Source organism: Cavia porcellus, unplaced genomic scaffold, assembly GCF_034190915.1.
Source record: "Cavia porcellus strain 051 isolate PalLab524CR breed Dunkin Hartley unplaced genomic scaffold, mCavPor4.1 scaffold_1, whole genome shotgun sequence".
Classification (NCBI taxonomy): Eukaryota; Metazoa; Chordata; class Mammalia; order Rodentia; family Caviidae; genus Cavia; species Cavia porcellus.
This window is the reverse complement of record NW_026947484.1, coordinates 79,708,398-79,727,645: the sequence shown is the minus strand read 5'-3', so window position 1 is coordinate 79,727,645 and position 19,248 is coordinate 79,708,398. Positions and strand designations below refer to the sequence as shown.

Here is a 19,248-nt window from a genome sequence, read left to right as displayed (position 1 = left end):
ACCTCGACTAAGACTTTACATATGAGCGAAAGACTCTGGGGGGAAGATGGGCAAGCCAGTCATCATGAACCATGTCTGCTGAGGGTGTAATTAAATATCACTTTAGAACATTCTGTATTCGAGGGCTCCAAGGTCCAGCTGAAAGGGCTGGGGCCCAGCAAGAGGAAGAGATGCCCATTGAAAGAGCTTTGCTTCCCTATGTCAGATGGAATCAGAGCTCTGCTGTTTTGTTTTCCATTGGAATTTTATTTGAAAAACTTTCAAGTATTTGTAGATCACCTCACAGTGTTCTTAGATCCTCTTAGACTTTAGTATAACAGATATCTTAAACACACCAAATTCTGAGCTCTTCCTCCAGAGCTTATAGTTCAGTTAGACTTCTTCAAAGGAGAGAAAAGTCTAATAAACCTGGCAAGATGGAGCTGATGCTGGTGGTACCCACCTTATTGCAAAGTTCTTACCTAAACCCCATGTGTAGGATTCTGGGCCACTCACCATGGTTCCCCATAAGCTATAATCCAAAGGAAGTGAATACTTTCAGGTTCCTTTTTCCTTTCTTTCCTCATGAAGTCCTACAAATTCTGCACAGCTTAAAAGCCATAGAGAACAAGGATGACCTCATGCAAAGACATGGAACTAAATCTTTGGATTTTTTTGAACACAAATTTCTTTAGGTCCAAATATCCCCGAGTCAGAGGTAGGTGTGGATCATACGGAAAGTAACTTGATACAATTATAGGCACATTTACCTTAAACTCAGAGAAAGTAGGGTGGTAAGTAGAGCCAGGTTTTTACACAGTGTGATCTAGAATTTTCAGCGAGTTTCGCTGTTGACAAAATGTTTTCATATTTGTTGTTTCACATGTTCCTTACTCAGTTAGGGATACACAAGCAGCATGTGTCTCATTCATGAAAAAATGCCAACTCATTCTCATCAGCCTTGACCAGTGTGGAATGTCAGATCATATAATAGGTTAGGTACCCATTATAACCACTGTTACAACCTAACCACTGTTAGGTACAGAATGTCCAAGTGCTCTACCCTTTTTGCCCTTCACCTCCAAACATACTTACACCCAGGATTTTTGAATCTTTGGGTGTAATAAGCAGGTGATGGACTGCAGGTCCAGCTCTTCACACCTTCACTGAATCCCTTCCATTGGTTCCCTGTGCATCTTCCTAGTACTTTGGAGATTCTGCTTCCACAGGAGTATTATTCTCTTATGAATAAGGAATCTTGCACTCTGAGAGAACACATTATGGTTCAGATCTAAAATGTCTAACAAGAATCTCGTGTGTTCAAAAGCGGGGCTTTTGGAAGGCAATTGGGCCACAAGGTGCTGATTAATCCAATGATGAGTGTGCTGAATGTACGTGTGGAGGGCGGGGCCTGTTTGGAGGCAGGTCACTGAGGTATGTCCTGGAAGGCTATTTTGTCCCTGGCTTCTTCCTATTTCCCTCTTTGCTGGGTACCTTGCATTGAGCAAACCAGGCCCTTCTACTATGCAGGTTTTGCCTTGAGCTGGAGTATGGTTTCCTCAAGGCCACACAGCCAATATGTATCGAAGCTGGCATTTGAATCCCTCTCAAACTCTTCAGGCTTCTGGGTTTCAAGAGTCTCTATTTTATGTAATTTCCAAATGTGCATTCTCACCATCGGGATTCACTGGACCATTTTACTCTAACTGTATGTCTGCTCATGGCAATTACTGAGACACATTGCAATTAGTTTACTTTGGCAGCTATCGTTCTGAGGATTTGGAAACCACAGGCCATCTCACACTAGGGTTTTGGGTGGCTTGGGAGTTTTAAAATGAAAATTGATTATATCTTTTAACTAAGAGTATGCTTTCTGTCTCTATGCATTTTTCAGTTTCCTTATTGTCTCTTTTAATAACAAGCTTGCCCCCTCTCATCTTATTTGAACCCTTTTTAAAGCTCATCCCTGCTTTTCTCTGGAAATAAGTTAGAAAATTCCAAGCCAGAATGTAGCTCCTAGAAACCAGTACTGTCACCAGCTTGCAACAGATCAGGTGACATGCTGTGAGGACACAAACGGAGAGAGCATCCAGAGTGTTCAGAGTGAGTTTCTCTGTGGCATGCAAGTGGCAGCTGAAGCTATATAGAGGGATAACTCCACTTGCTGGAGTCGGGTGTACTTCTCCAACTAGGACTCCTCAAGCTACAGTCCATTCAAAGACAAATGATCTAGGCAGTTGCAGAGATCAACTTTTATATCACTGTCATAGGATTCCCTCAGGAGAAATGTGTCCAGTTTGAATTTTAAGGGTTAATATTTCCATTATTTTCCTCTTTCTTAGTAGAGTGGTTGCTTAAATGTCAGTCGTAAATAGCTGCAGTGCTTTGCAAGCTGGTTCAGTTCTCAACACTAAGAAAAATCTGTCTCCCTAACACAGCCTGTGAGCTGTTGCTGGAGCTCCCCATTTATAGACTATGTTTTAAAATGGAGAGGCAGTTTCTCTACCTCCTCTGGGAAGGAGGCTTAGTCAAGCTGTAGCTTGGAGGAAGACCTGGATGATGTTATAATTAAGATGAGGAGCAGAGGCAAAAATGAAAACCAAGTTGTGGACATTTCACTTAGGGCACATTGTTTCACACTTAGGGGTGGTGAGTTATGTAAGGAAAATTGATTAAGAACTGCCTGTGCTTTTACATAGAACTTCTAGACCTTTCTGAGCTAATTTCCTCATAACAGAATTGCTCCTCTTTACTGCAGAGTACTAAGGTGCCAGAGAATGCACTAAATGCTTTTGTCATACATAGTTTTCACAACATTATAAAATGAGTACCATTTTCAAAGAAAATGAGGCTTATGAAGGAAAAGAATTTATCTAAAGACAGGCATTTGGTAAACAGATCATCTGGGAATCAAGCTTAGATCCAAACTGCTCATGTAATAAATAGAAATAAAATAATGGAGAAATAAGAAAAGTGGCCTAAGAAATTCCTGAAATGTCTGTTCCTACTCGTGAGTTTTTAGCATTTTACAGTGATTAGATCTTTTGATCTACTTTACTAATCAATTCAATATTTTTCAGCCTAAGAATGTACTTTCTAAAATGCACACTCAGTCTGAGTAACTTTGCCTATAATTTGACAAGAAGGGATCTCAACAGAAATGCTAAGAGTTTTAAGTTCATTTGGCCCTGAACTTCAGTCCCAGTGTTTTCATGAACTGTATCCGCAAACAGATCAAGACTTGAATGCTGGTTCTGAAATGTAGTTGCTGTGAGAACTTGGAGAAGTTATTTTAACTTCTGTTGCTTTGTGCATTAACTGAGGAATGCTCAACTTGAAAAGTGTTATAAAGAGGAAGATTTTCTGTGTAAATCTGAGGACAATGTATTTCACCAACCAAATAAATACCCGTTCCTCTTTTCCTTCCTTAGAATGGAATCCTAAATGGTTGGTGTCACACTGATCGAAATTTTCTCAAAAAATGCCCCTGCAAGGAACTACCAATCAGAGAGCTCTTGACGTGAGATATGTGATTATATAGTTGTTGTTCTAGTTCTCCTGAACATTTTAAGAAGATTAGCTCCATAAATAATTCTGAATATCTAAATATTTAGAAATACTAAAATGGTTGGACAAGGTCTCTGCTTTTACTTGCATGGTATCATATAAAGTTACAGTTATGATGACAAGGCATTCGACATTGCTTCCATTTCTTTGTATGTAAAATGGGAACATTTATTTGAATTACCTACTGCCAAGAAAGAAACACCAGATGGCTACATAAAGAGGAATCTTTAAAGTGTCCTAACATTACGGCACCGTGTGTCCAGTAGGAATCTAATACTCTGGGCCTTTCTCTGAGCAGAGTTGGAATACCTGGTGTCAGGCTGAAAAGATACTTCTCTAAAGACTATATCCTCATGGTCTTTAGGGGCTTTTCCAGGATTTACTATGATTTTCCCCTTTGTTTCCCATTAGTTCCCATTTTGGATTACAAAAGGTACTCAAGGTAGACAGGTCTCAGGACCCCAGAGAGTAAAGGCATCCACACATAGACAAAGAAATGCAGAAAGCCAAGAAATACGAGGACATTTGTCCTCTTTCTCTTTCTCAGTATCTCTCCTCTCATCAAAATTTTCATATTCAGACTGTCTTAGTGTGGTTGAATGAGGTGATTCAGAGTCTGTAATTGGTAATTATGAGCTTTCCCCCAGACAGGGAGTGTTTGAATCACGGTGAAGAAGTTATTTGAGTCAAGTAAATTCTCCACCTCCAGAATAATGGAAGAGTTATTCTAAGCAGGAGTCCTTCTTACAAGGAGTCCTTGGCTGTTATCCTTGTCCTTTGCTTTCTCTTGCATGCTAAATTCACCCGGAAGCAGAATTCCTTGTATTCAGAAACCCTCCTTGCTCTATCCTCTGATTCCTCCTTACAATGCTTCAGTGAAACCAGAATCTTCATAGAAAGAACGAAGTTATCAAAATGGGTTGGCCAGGGATGATCCCTAATTGTGCAGAGTTAAGGGCTTCTAGTCCCTTTTAAATATGACAGTTTAAATAGAAAAAAAGTTACCAGTACAGTCTTGTCAATTTATCTTTATAATTAAAATAACCCAAGTTCCTTATTATTCACTCTTTCATTCATTCAGGTTTTTAGTGAGTGCTTACTATATGCCAGGTGCTGTTTTGCATGCCAGGAAAGTAGTAAACAAACTGCACACGGTCTCCACCTTTATGAAAGCTGCATTTTAGTGAGGAAATCATATGATAGAGAGATATGTAATGTAAAGGCATGTATGGCACCCATTTTTAATAGATTTTATTTTTAATAAGAGGAATTTTATGTTCACAGAAGAATTCTGTAGAAAGTATGGGAGGTTCCCATATACACCTCTTTCTGTTCCCTGTCTTGGTTTATAAGAGGTATTGAAATCTGTATCAAAGCAGGGCAAAGACTTCTAGGCAGTAAAGGAATCTACCCACAGCCATAAAGTGTTGGAGAAGTCATTCAAATAGCCAAGCGGAGTCGTGCATCTCCAAGGTGTCCCTGTCTCTGGAGCTCTGATTTGTCCCTACTTGCTCATTGCTAGGGATCATGCACATCACAATATATGGGATAATCCTATGACAAAGACCGAAAGCTCCACATTACTGCAAATAACTCCAAAAATTATAGCCTTTGTAGAAAAATAGTTGTAAAACTTATAAATATGTATCCTGCCTTCTGTTTGGCTAGCAAACAGCTATACTACCAAAAAACCAAAGGTCTTCCAACAGAGGGGCTGCCACCAATATCTGCTTATTCTATGCAGGGATAAACTATTTAGCATCGTAATAAGAATTCCTTTCTTCCAGGGCTGGCCCTCAGCAGGGCTGTGCTGTGGCCTCCCAGTTACTGTGCACCTATCATGACAGGGTAAGATCAAACAGAGGCAACCTTAGAAAAATTCATTATTTTCCTTTATTCCTGTCTTGAATGTATTATGAGGAAGAGAATTCCATTTCTATGTATCTCTTTAACAAAATTTGCTTTGTACTGTCATATGTAGTATGAAATTATATTATTCAGTTTTTCATTTACATATTTATTATTCTATTTTCCTGTACTAAAGTATAACCCTGAGAGGGCTCACAGTGTGTTTTGTCCTTCCCTGTATCCCCAGCACTTAAGCCAACACTTAGCAAAATCGTTTTTAAGTACATAAAAGCATAGAAATTTTAGATGCATGCGTTATTAGACTAGGAAAAGAAAAATGAAAGGTACTATTTATAGGGTGTGAAATATGTGGCAGGAATACACTCAGTCCTTTACATTGCATGGTCTCTTTTAATCCTCTTTTATCTTTGTTGTTACCTTATAAGTAGATATTATTAACACACCAATTTTGTAAAAATACAATAAAAATAATGGCAGGCATTACATATCAGTCAACATTTCTTCTTAAAAGTCCAAGGAAGAGTTGGCTCCTGAGATTTGCATAGTAGTTAAAAAAAAAACTAAGGTATTTGGCCTGGATCCCTGAATTGATCCCTGACATCAGTCAGGAGTTGGGAGGTTTTCCCATGTGAAGACCTCAAGGCATCTTAGGGATGATCGTTCTCTGTTGTGCTTCGGAAGAGCATCGTGGAAGATCCTTCCAAACCTAATTAGGAGGAAGTAGTTCTGTGACTTTCTTAATGTCTAGAGGTGGAGGTGCCCCTCTCCATGATCAACGCGAACCCTACTACCAGAAAGGGCCCTGATTTCAGTTCAGTTCCGTACACCAGGTACTTTCCCTGGTACACAAAATGTGAGTGTTCTTCCGAAAGAGAGAACAAACATTTTGTCTTGCCAAGGTATCTGCTACATAAACAAACTTACTAAGTGTTCATTGTGACACAGCAGCTTTATGGAGGGTGAGCTGATGGCACAAACCTCCATCCACCTGTGGACAGAGCTGGGTAGAACCTTCTCCACTAGACTGTCACACAGCACCAAAAATGGTGAGCTGCCTGTGACCCAGCCACTTCCCGTGTGCTTAGTGAGTTAAGCCCGTGATCTAAAGTAGAGTATGGGTAACATATTTCCCGCCACTGCTGCTTCCAGAATAAAAAGCAGCTCCTTTAGAGCATTGAAATGCCCTGGCAGTTTAACCTAAAATAATACACAACTTTCTTGAGTGACAGGAGTTGAGTGACCATTATTTACTTATTGATATACTTATATTCTGATTCCTTCCACAATGACTGAAGTGGTAAATTTGTAAGACTATAGATAGATGTAATAGTCTAATGTATTTCCTGTCTTGAATGTCCAGAATTTAAAAATAACTTATCAGGTCTTTATTTAAACTCTTAGTGGATCATGTATTTTTCTTTCAGTAATTTAATCAGCAACATTCCTGAAACTACTTCTACTAAATCTTGGAATTCAGATTGCTCAGTAATACAGTCTCAGTCAGCAGCCAGAAGCCTTATATAGCTTTTAAATTTGAACTAATTAAAATTGAATAAGTTGTAAAAATCAATTCTGTAGTCATGCTACTCACATTTAAAGTGTTTGATAACCACATGTATCTATTACTGTATTGGACAGCACAGGTAAAGAACATTTCTGTCATCAAGGACAGTTCCACTAGACACCACTGCTAGAGATTACCTTTCTGGTATTCCTGTTGCGTCATGCAGCTCCATTCTCTACCTTTCCTTTCCTCTGGGAAGGAAATCCACATTCAAGTTTCATGGGCTGCTTTGTTCCCACTAGCAGCAACAGTGACTGTGAACACCCAGTCTTACCTGTCATTACAGAGTTATCACTAAGTTTGACACTGGGAAAAGAAACTCCCAATCTACTAACTGTCCAGTATTGGTTTGTGTTCTCTAAAATCAAAGAATGAATTCCAGAAACAGCGGAGGTTAAGAGCAGACTTTATTGGGGGAGAGAAAGCTTCTAAGAGAGACAGAAGGGATCTTGACAGGGTTTCAAGGACTTCGCTCCTCAAGGGAGTTTTGTAGAGCAAAGACACAAGGAGAAGTGGGTTCAAGGTGAGAAAAACTATAATCAGATGACAAGATTACAAGTATAATCACTTAGGCAACATGCATCCAATGGGAAATCACAAGGTGGGTGTGAGGGGTGCAAAACTAGAGGGAGCCAATAAGATCAGGGCTATAATTGCTTAGGTAATATTGGTTAAATGAGGATCAAATGTGGAAGCAAGTCACCAAGCAAGTGCACATGGAACAGAAGAGGGGCTTTGCCTGGAGGCGGTTGGTCAGTGGCTCTTGCTGACCTCTTTGGAGGTGATTGATACCTATGTAGGATATTAATCACTGCTATTCTTCCCTACAGGAAGTATGTGGGTGTGGTCATTATTTTTGTGTGGAGCTTTAGCCCTCAACAAATGTACCTCCCTGACAGTTTCAGTGTGCTGTCATCTTCTGCACTGACTCTTGACACCTATTCTACCTAATTTAGCTGTCTGTAATAAGCTTATATGACAGACTGAGAAGAAAAGCTTTTTGAAAATGATTTGCAGTGATATGTGTAAGAAACGCAGATAATATTAGGACAGAAAACAGGATAAAATATGTAATCATTTGTTTGATTCGGTGAAAAGAATACAAATATGTAATCATATTTTACCAAATACAATTTCATTTTTGAATGTGGCTGTTTCTAAGTCATGGGAATAAAAGAAAATTTTGCACTCTTTATTTAATCTACATTTTCTAGTTGTTATAATAACCTCCAAATATTTTTATAATTAGAAAGCAAGATTGTTGTGAGTGTATGTGTTTTTTTTTTAAAAGGGGAGAACACTTCTCAAAATTGAGACTAAGAGGAATGATTCTCCTTGAACTTCAGGAACTGCAGCTTACATAGAATGAGTTTATTTGCAACTTCCTTCCCTCTTCCATTCTTGGAAGTATAATAAATTCTAAAGTGGAAAAAGGATAATTTTGTAACTTAATGTGACAACTAACATTTCTTGCCAACTTATGTCTATGTGCATTCTTAGGCTGTTAATAAATATATATGGCCTTGCTCCAACTATATTATGCACGCTCAAGGACAAAGTATTATCATCCATTTTATTTATTTTTTTTTTTTTTGGTTTCTCCACTGGTATCCTAACCAGCCCTTGATAATGTTTATTGAAGGACCGACTGACAGATTGGCTGACCTTGCCACTACTCTTAGGTTTTATGCTCATGAAATGTGTTAACATCTTGCCTCATTTTGCTTTGGGTTCGAGAAGTAGTATTCTTTCCAGATTTGCTATGTGAAATCCAACCACTGGAATACAGGAGCCATTCATCAAAAAAAATGAGTTAGACTTCTCTTAGTTTATGTGTGTGGCAAGATCCTAAGGGAATTTTTTTTCTTAATTTCATTAACTTTATGGAAATAGTACTGGAATGAGAAAATGTCAAAACTCTTATTTGAGTGACCACAATAATCCACACAAGTGTAACTGACATTCTTATTAACCGGTTGTATAAAGAGAGGCATTTAGTAAAGAAGATTTTCTTTTCTTGGGTTGACTGTTAGAGTGATAAAACATGCTTGCAGGGCTATTCTGGTTTTAACAGTTTCTTGCATCAGCCAAGATACCCCAGAGGCAGGAATTATAGTTTACTTTCCTTCCTTGCTGAGATGCAGGCTGAGAGAAGGAGCCCAGAATGTTGAGTTTGTTATTTAGCATATTATCTATTATCCCACATCCCAAAGCTTTTAGACATACAAATCACAACACCCAGATACTGGAGTCATATGACATTTCTTCTCTGTCTCAGAAACAAGCAAGAAGAGAGGAAAAGGAGAATGAATTGGTTTTCACAAAAGGCCGGTGAATGTCTCTATCATTGTCCCAGAATGATCAGTGTTCCTATTTGGGAAGTTTTGGGAGTTCAGTGAAAAATGTCTCCCCTTCTTGGAAGGATAATATTACACTGAGAGCTGCTACTAGGGAATTTATGGGTGACAAATTTGAACAGAACTAGTGTAAGGCTGCACATAGTAAATACTGTCTGTTTTACTCAGGGCGAAGGCATTGCATTCTAGTGGACCCACCACGATCGTTCATGTTGGTTTCTCCTGATGAATATGCTGGGTTCACATGTGCCTGACCACAGGTACCCAGATTCAACATCAGTCCAAGGGAATCCTCAAACCACATCCCTCCGATTTCTAGTTCCTTCAGACTACTCAGATTTGTGCTCATTTGTGTCCCAATTAGAGTAAATGAAGAAATCAAAATGTGTTTCAGTTAGTGCAGGACATAGAAATCACACAAGAGGTATTGTAGTAGCTATTGTTGATTTTCTGTTACCTTGTTTTGAAGTTCAGTATTGCTCTCATTGTTTTGTTTTGATTGGCTTTATTCTGTTTTGTTTCATTTGCTTTTATTCTCTTTAAAATAAAATTTAAAAACAAAGAGGTATACAGCTCAGGTTTCCAAAAGGCTTAAGAATACTTCAGATTGTTTTGTTTTTTTGAAGTATAATATGTTACAAAATAAAGTTTACCTTATTTTTGAGGATTACATTACTAATGTAAAATAATTTTACTTTTAATTTTACTCATTCAGTAAACATAAATTGTATCATTAAGTTATAAATCTGAGTTATATGATTATTATGACCAAATTCTAAAATATGAAACATTAATTCTTTTAAACTTCCTAATAACGCATTGAGATGTAGTTACTACTTGTAGTCCCATTTTAGGTTAGTAAACGGAGACTCCAAAGGATTCGATTATGTGTTGATACATACTTGTGATCTGAACTCAGGAAGTCTGACTCCAGACTACTCTGTCTTCACCACTAATAAAATCAAAAAGAATATAAAAGGGCTGGGGATTTAGTTCACCAGCATAAGCACCTAACTGTCAAGCACTAGGTCATGAGTTTGATTTCCCATACCCCCCAAAAAAGAATACAAAGGCAAAAAAAACCCCTCAAAGACAGCTATCAATGTGGTAATTTTTTCATTTTATCCTATATATAGCTTTACATAAGTGATTCTAGCCTTTATATTCAATTTTTTTGATATATGAAATACTTTTCTTTCCTCCTTTTCTCACTGTAACTCATTGTAACTCATAGTTAAGTTCCTTCAGTCTTGCATAGTACTCCATGGTATACCGCCACCATATAGTAGGGTGGCCTGGGACTTCGAGGGTCCCTGGGACACAAACTTCAAGGTTTGGAACTGAGGAAGTCTGGTTAAACCAGGATGAATTGTTCAGCTCACACACTGCACCTGCCCACTCCACCAGGGAGGGACTCGGCTTCCTCCAGTTCACCCCTCCAGAAACACCGAGAACATTCTGGAGCATGTCTGTTTCACCCAGGTGAGCATTTGTCTGAGGTGTGCACCAGGACCTACGAGCTTGCCTCAATGGTGTCTGCATAGACTTAACCTGTCCCAGCACTGCCCCGGCTTGTGCTCACCCCAATGGTGTGGCACTCCCTGTACCCATGGCCTCATCTGTTCCTGGTCTGCTCTTCTCACCAGTCCAACAGTCACATCTCACTGTTGTTTTAGTTTATATTCCTCTGATTGGTAATGGATTTGAGTATCTCTTGGTAAACCTTTAATTCTTTAGTTTCCTCCGATATAAACTGTCTCTATTCCCTACCCTTTTTCCAACTGAAAAGGCTGTGTTTTTCTTATTGATTAGTTAGTCTTCTCTGTATATTTTAGATGTCAATCAATATCTTAACAAGAAAAAAATACCTAACCCCAGTCTGTTGTTTGTGTATTAACTGGGTCTGTGGTACCCTTCATGGAGCAAAAGCCCTTAATCCTTAAATGCTTTCAAATTTTGTTGAAATAACCCCCACCCACACCAGATTACCAGTTGAGGTGTATTATGTGTGTGTACCAATTTATCACAAGGATTTAATCATCATGTAATGCAAACATGCACTAACAGAAACCCAAACATATTCTACAGTATTTTTTAAAATCTTCTATCCATTTTGTATCTTGCTTTAAAAAATTCCTGAAGCTTATAATGATCTTCCATGTGTTAAATAGTCTTATAAATGTTGTAATGGCCTATGTAATGCTCCCAGTATGTGTGGACACTGCTCTTCTTTCGTTTCATGTTACAATCATTAGCACTAGCATGACTATCATTATGCAGAATTTCTTGTGTTCTTTAGAATATACTTTTAAAGTATTTCTCGGAAGTAAAATTCCAAGCCCATTAATACAAACACCTTGAAGTATACGTTTACACACAAGTTGTCAAATGATTTCCCAAAGAATTGGAAAGAAGAAGATTCTTTTCACCATGTCTACAGCACTATGAACAAGTACCTTCTTTAGCATTCACAGGGTAACCCTAAGAATTTCTTTGCTAGCTTAAGACTTGACAGCCCATTCATATTGGCTGATCATTTATCAAGTATTTTTGAGAGGTATGTTTGGATCCTTTGCCTGTTTTCCTGTTGAGAGCATTCACGAGTCTTGGGGAAATCAAAAACAGAAGAGCTAGACGTTTTTCCATTCTCCTATGTATTTTCTCAGACAATCCTTTAATCTTTCCCCAAACTTTGTGTGGATTTTTTTCTGTTGACTGTATGTTAAATACTATAAAGGGTACTTATACTACTTATGTTAAATACCATAAAGGGTATTTTATTTTGTTTTCTGCTCTGAGTGTGGCCTGTGCGTGAATCTGCATATGATTTCTCTTTGGTGTTATAATTTCCTAAAAGGCCGCTCTGTGTCTTTGGAAGCACACTTGCTTTGGTAGTGTTCATAGCATCTGTGGAATAGCCCTCCCAGCCAAGGGTGATCCAAGCGTCACACATGTTACCAAGAGAGTCCAGTGAGAAATTAGAAGAATTTTAAGGGCTGTAGGTTGGCCATGTCAGCATGTCCTTTTTTTAATTAAAAATAATCCCAGCACTCTGGGAGGCTGAAGCAGGAAAGAGGATCATAAGTTTGAGCACAGCCTGGGTGACTTAGTGATTTCATTAGACCCTGTCTCAAAATAAAAAGGCATGGCTTGGGATTTAGCTCAGCAGAAACACCCTGGGTTAAATCCCCTGTATAAGAGGAGAGAGAAAGGCAGAGACACACAGAGAGACAGAGAGAGGAAGAAAACAAACTCTCATCAGCCCAAGCAGCACCTTTCGTATTGATAGGTGGGTCACTTTTCTTTAATCCGGCCTAAAGGCTTCCATCTTAGGAAGAAGCAGCTTTGGAGGAGGAAGGCATGCAAAACCAGAGATTGAACGTCCAAATAATTTGTTCTGCGTTTTCCATAATTTAATATTTGTGGAAAAAATCCTGGAGCATGTCCTCTATTAATCTCCTTGTTTCCATCAAACACAGAAGAGTGGTATCAATAGTAGCTGACATTTCTAAAGCACTTTAAAGCATTACAGCAAGACTTCCTTGTCCAGTGACTCACTTGTTCTTCACTGTAGCCCTGTGAAATAGACAGTGACCTTCACTTTCCACAGCTGAAGAAGCAAACACAATGAAATGCAGCCTCAGAAAGCAACAGAGCTTTCTCTGCACCAAAGTGTAGAATTAAAAGTTCATTATTATGTTTTTAAAATCACATTATATTCCAGGAAAATAATCTATTGATTGAAAGATATGAAGCATGACGAAAGCAGGAAAAGGTAAAGAATCAAGGAAGCTTTGGAGGATCATAGAAAAGGACACATTGACCACCAAGGAAAACTATACTGAATGAGGATAAATTGAAGGGGTTGGATGAAATCAGGTTACCATAAACTCAACAGTTCTTTTCAAGTACTAAGAAATATTTTATCATTTCTCATTATTTATTCATTCACAGTTTTCTCATTTACTGCAAAAGTCAACAAACTAGTACATCCAGCTCTTGGAGACTGCATACCTAAGATAATAAGGAAGTGTGTCTGTTGTAAAGATGATGACTAGGTAGATAGATCTATACTGCTCTAAGATTTAAGCAGCCCTTACTGACAGCACCCTGACTGGGTTTTTTTTTCTCCTCTTAATGTGAAAACAGAAGAGAATATTGGACAAAGGAATTAAAGGAGATGCATTCAAACCTGATGGTGGTGCCTGGAGTAGGAAGAGTCCCTGAAGGTCAGGGTCTGGGACTCTTCAAAGAATCTGGTGAAGGTTAAAGCCCTTTTGCTTTGGGTGTTAGGGTACAAACTAAAAAGGTCACAAGCCAGCAAGCCCTGAAATCCTCTAAGGTCAAAGAGCTTCAGCCCAAGTAGTGCATTTCAGGTGCTTATTTGAAAGACTATGCAGGTGATCTTAAGGGATAAAGGTATTTTGTCATAAGAATTGAGGCCAAGTGAGATTCTAACTGGTTGGAATAGCCTTGTGCCTTGAAGTAGGTTAACATCACATTTGCATTTCAGGATTTTATGGACAGCTGCAGACATTCTGCCCCCCACATTACCCAGAATCCCAGAGAAGCATGCCACCTGGCAGCTCCTGCAACATGGTGCCTTCCTTCGAGGACTGCCTAGTCCCCACATCTATGGGCCAGGCTGGTTTTGATGTTTTCCACAGAGCCTTCTCAACTCACTCAGGCATTACAGGTACGTGGGGTATCCATGACTTAGAAATTCAGGCCAACTGGCCAGAGAGACAAGATGGGTTCCTGTGACTGGCCTGGACTGGCCTTGACCCAGCGTGTAACTAGCAAATCTGTTGATCTTCCCCGACGTGTCTCATCTGTTCCTTCCTCCCCTGCCCTTCTGCAGTCCTGCTTCCTCCAGCCACCAGGATCTGTCTGTCTCTCACACGGTGACCGTAGCCATCCAGAGAGCCTGCCTGAGTCTCCCCGCTCTCATCCTTACTGTCTGCCCTCGTACTACCCTGAGCATTGCCCTCCAAAACTAAGAGATAAAGCAGCTCACATTCCTCCTCGAATAGTTTCAACAATTTCCAGTTGTGTGGAGAATAGACTTTCCCCTTTCACATGGGATCTAAGCCCCCTTGACTTAGGACGGTCAAACTTCCCAGACCTGCCCCGTGTCTCTTTCCTCCGTGCTTTGCTCCTGACCTTCCCCAGCATCCTTGACCTCACATACCTCTCCCTCTGTCTTTGTAGTGCTTGAAACTTCTGGATTGTTCCTCCTTTTCTTCTGCATCTCTTTTATAACCCCATTCTCTTTCTTTGACTTACTGTCGCCTGCTTTTGAGGCCATTTCCATCCCTCTCTCAAACACTCTTCTTTTACTTTACTACCCTTGAATTTGTGAGCTGTGCTGAGTCATGCTTTGGCAGCTGCTTACTGATCAGCCCCCTCCCTGCTAGGTTCCTTGAGCACAGGGACCTGCCAGAGGGCTGCTGGTTGGTGAAGTGTACCACTGCACTGTGCACCCAGGAGATGCGTGGCCTACTTTTTGACATTCCTGTGTTCTTTCTCTTCCAGTATATGATTTGCCTTCGGCTTCCTCCAGCCTCTTTGGGGAGTCTGTTCGCAGTGGGCCTGAGGATACCACGTTCTTACAGATCAGTGCTGTGGACCGCTGTCCTAGCCAGCTTTCCTCCGTCTATACCGAAGGCTAAAAGCTCCACTGACCTCTGCTGAACACCCAGAATCTTTTAGTTGCTTGCTGCTTTTGTTTTCAACCATCACAGGCTGCGTGAAGAAGGGTGTTACCAAATCAGTGAAACCTGCAATGTCACTGTGTTTTGGGAAAGCAGGACTGAATGGTCAGAACTGGCTTTGCAGGAATATTTGCACTTGCTCCTTTTTCTCGCTGGATTTGCTGGACCAGGTGACCAGCATGACTGTCTTTTCAAAGGGATGATAGAGTCTCACTTTACTGGATACCTGTTACTTCCTGGCTGTCAACCCTCAAAGGACACCGATGAAAGGATGTGGATATTAAAATGTGGTTTGGGGACAACCCTTGCTGAAAACTCCAAAGAGAGAAGAGCCCAGTTACTGGAGCACAGTGAGCTGCCTCTCCCAACTCCAGATGGTGCAAAGCCAAGCGTACTGAGGGAAATCCATGTCCAAAGCATAGCGTGTTCTCAGCTCTCAGAAATTCCTGGGTTTCCTGCCTTCTCTTAGATGTCATCATGCCAACCAATTACAGTCAGTGTTCCCACACTGACAGAAGGTTTTTTGTTGTATCAACCTACTTTACTTTTTTCATTTTAGAGACTTGTTACTTACATCTGCTTTAAAAGGAAAAAAAAAATCACACTTAAGGTTTGGTTCTTTGGGCAGAAATCATGACCATTTTAGTCACCCTAGCTATATACATTTTTTGATACCTGTGACTCTGCTTGGCCTGATCTCTGGAATGTTAGTTCTGCCATTCGCAAAGCTATCTGAGGGTAACAGGGTAAGCAGTCACATGTACATGCATGTGCATACACACACACACACACACACACACACACACACACACACACTCCTCCCTGTACCCAGGGCTGCAGCAGGAACCCTCATGGATTGACTTCTCAGTGACTCTGCTTTGAAAATGTTGTTCATAGGAAAAGACCATTTGAAGTGTTTGCCCACTGCTTTCTCTCTGGCACTCCACCTAAGAAGTTCTGGGAGATACGGGGACAGGGACACGTGGCAGGTCATATGTGTGGGTTCCAACAGAAAACCAACCCCAGGATGCTCAGCATCCGTTACTTTGCACAGCCGCTGCCCAGCTCCTTCAGGGTATCCACTCATCTGTCTGTCTTGCCCTGATGGTCTCCCTCCTTGTTTTCACTTCCTCTCAGCATCTCATTGATTGAATTAGTGTCCTGGTATCAACTCTAGGGAAAGTATAGGGAATGGTTCACAGAAAGTGGGCTGAAGAATGACACCATTTTTTCTGAAACTGGTTAGAAGGCCTGGAATTTTTCACAGTATTTGACCATTTTATATCAAGCCTAAAGAAGTCATTTCTGTTGACAGGTTAAAAGATCAAAGGTCTTGTGTCCTAGGGTAAAAGGAATAAAACTTGGCCAATGCCCCTATCAGTTCCAGCATTCTGATGCACTCACATTTCATAGCTTCTTTTCTCTCTTTTAAAGATATTTTTTCTGAACAATTGTACTTATCAAATTGAGATAATTACAATATTCAGCAAGACAGTTAAACAGCTTGGTGTCAGACTTGGGGTCCTGTGACAGTTTGTTTTGTGACAGATGGGTCCTTCTAGTCTGGCTCCAAAATCAGAAATGTTCCACCTTATTCCCATGTTCATTCAGTGAGCAGTAGAACGAGGGGAATGAGGGGCTCAGTGTGGATTTCATTTTTATAGTACACTGAGTTGATCTAGCTTTCTTGCCTCGTAGGCTGTGTTTTAGGGAAAGCTGTAATGCAACTTTCCATGTCTGCGAAAGATCTGAATTAACGTAACACAAATCTGCTCTGCTTTACAGAAGGAAGCACACCAGGCTGGCTTCCTTGACAAGTGAGCTCTGAGGCTGTGTGTAAAGTACCACCGTTCTCGCAGACATTCTGGGTTGTGTTACTTGACCTAAGCAAGGGCACATGCTAACACTGGCTCAGTCAGTAGCATGTATTACATGTCCTTTGTCACATGCTAGAAAGAAAGGAAGGTTGTTGTCTTTAGAGACTGTCCGTTCTTAACTACTGACACTGTAACAAGCAACTCAAAATACATCTCATTGGTGTGAGGAGGAGAAAACCATGAAAAGGCATGGTTGTCACTGCAGTTGAAGTTGTCACCCCTGCCTGTGGCTTCTTAGATAAAGTGGAAAGTAGAAAGGAGAACAGAGCAAGAAACTGAACCGCAGAAACCTAGGATGTCATCTCCCCCTGTGGGTAAGAGGAGATGCTTGTGAGCCAGGCTGCTCCTTCCTTGCCTCACCTGGCCTGCAGAGATCCGAGGAGGAGTCATGTGTCCGTGGCACCTCCAGTACAGAATTTCAAGGCCCAGCCCCGAGACATGCTCATTGTCAGGGGGCTCCTCACAGGGCTGATGCCACAGGTTTGTGATTAGGACCTCAAGGCAAGATGCATTCCCATTCCTTCCAACTCCAAAAGCTATCCTTAAGTTCCAGAATTTCTCTGACATTCAAATGTGTCCCTTGCTGACTTCTTCATTACAGAAGATCTGTGTGTCTTACTATTTTGCAGCAGTAAACGTGAAACTTCGAAAGATCATTCCCTCTCATTTCCTGACCTTTTTAGTCTTGACATGTAGCCATTTTCATTTAAACAAAGATTGCCATTCTTCTTTAAAAAGAAACAAACAAATAAAATCAAAATTCCAGGAGCTTGTGAAAACACACAGCCCCAAGCCAATTATCCTGTTACATTAAAAATAAAGTCAGTATACCCAGGGGACATTTAATTTGCTACATTGTCTTTAATTCCCTAAAGAGACTACATGAAGATGTCAGTTGTAATTTAGCCTCTGATCACCATTTAAATATTTACTGGTCCAATGATGTATCTTCTGTGCCCTTGTTTCCCTCAGATTACCTAGGTGATCCTAAAACAGAGAAAGAGGCCATTAGCAGATCACAGCGTAGTTTCCACTGATAATAACGTGTTGGTTTTGTTCAGGTGTTTTAAAATTACTAGCTGTCAAGCACACTAGTAGACTAATACCGGTTTTGAACAGGGACAACTGTTCAACTCCCCATCAGTGAACCTTGCCTTTCCAGCCACCTTGAAGTGTTGGGAATAGTGACTGTAACTGTTCAGTTTGTTTGGTGTTTTATTTGACTGTTTTATCATGTTGTTTTGTAGCCGCATTTCTTAATGGCACTTTTTGTTGGTGGTGTGGAATTTCTGCAGTTTTTTTGTAAAGAAAAAAAAAGAAAGAAAGAAAAACCAAACTCATTGGAGAAATGGTGAGTGTAAAAAAGAAGAGATTTATTTTGTACAGACAGCGAAGCATCCTGTGTAATGTTGCTGACATAAAGCGTTTGGGGGGGTGGAAATCTGTTTCCCATAAATCACACAGGCTTTTGTACATACTTCTATACACTCACGTAGAGCAATGAACTGCATATATCATACTGGATATGGGGCCCATTTTCCTCTGGAGGCACATCTGGTGCTTATTGTCATAAATCTTTTAAAGAATTAGGTACACTTTTTTCTATTAATATGTATAGTTTTGTGATTTGTCACAGTTATGTTTCATATAATCATAAGTTATTTTGTCTTGTTTCATGAAGTTCTTTTTTATGTCAAAGTGAAATGAAGGGATTGTGCACTTGGTACAGAATAAAACTGGAACTACAGGATACGCCCTCCTGCCTGCAGTCCTTCGGCATGTCACTTTAAGACACGACGGCCAGCCATTGTTTGTTTGTTTGTTTGATTATTTTGTTTTGTTTTGCCATCAGCCTCCTATGTATTGGGGATGGTAATTATAATTAAAAGCAGATGGGGGATGGGTCCAAGGCCAGCTTTAAAATGCCTCATTGCTTTGGGCCAGAGCTGCAGCCTGGATTTAATTATAGATATGAAGACGAAATGGCAGTAAAAATGAATGTCTCCCTGAATCCTTTACATGTTGGGAGTGTCCATAAATAAAACATGAAGCTTTATTTCATCAGATTTAATTAAAGCTTTTATACATGTTTTATTGGTTATTCTATTAATCCGCTCCACAAACTGGATAAATGTGTGCTAGGGTTTGGGGTTTATTTGTGCCTTTTCAATATAGTGCTCCATCATGCTTCAGAAATCCCTCTGTGCTTGGTGCCCCAGGTGCTGGGACTCGGGTGTCTGCCTGCTGGCAGTTACAGGAGGGAGCTTTTCCAGCACCCATTTTCCCAAAACCCTGCTGAGAAAGACACAAGCCTCAGCTTC

General features: G+C 40.2%; 1 protein-coding gene across 10 annotated transcripts in view; it reads left to right on the top strand.

The window, feature by feature from the left end:
• The window catches only part of Glis3 (GLIS family zinc finger 3), a 429,668-nt gene extending 410,647 nt beyond the window's left edge, over positions 1–19,021 (top strand). For all 10 annotated transcript variants that reach the window (XM_063250536.1, XM_063250532.1, XM_013155103.2 and 7 more), the window contains 2 exons: positions 13,850–14,032; positions 14,872–19,021. In XM_063250536.1, coding sequence (XP_063106606.1) covers positions 13,850–14,032; positions 14,872–15,008 — 320 coding nt within the window. In that variant the 3' untranslated portion in view covers positions 15,009–19,021. The remainder of the gene's footprint in view (positions 1–13,849; positions 14,033–14,871) is intronic.
• The last annotated feature ends 227 nt before the right edge of the window (positions 19,022–19,248 follow it).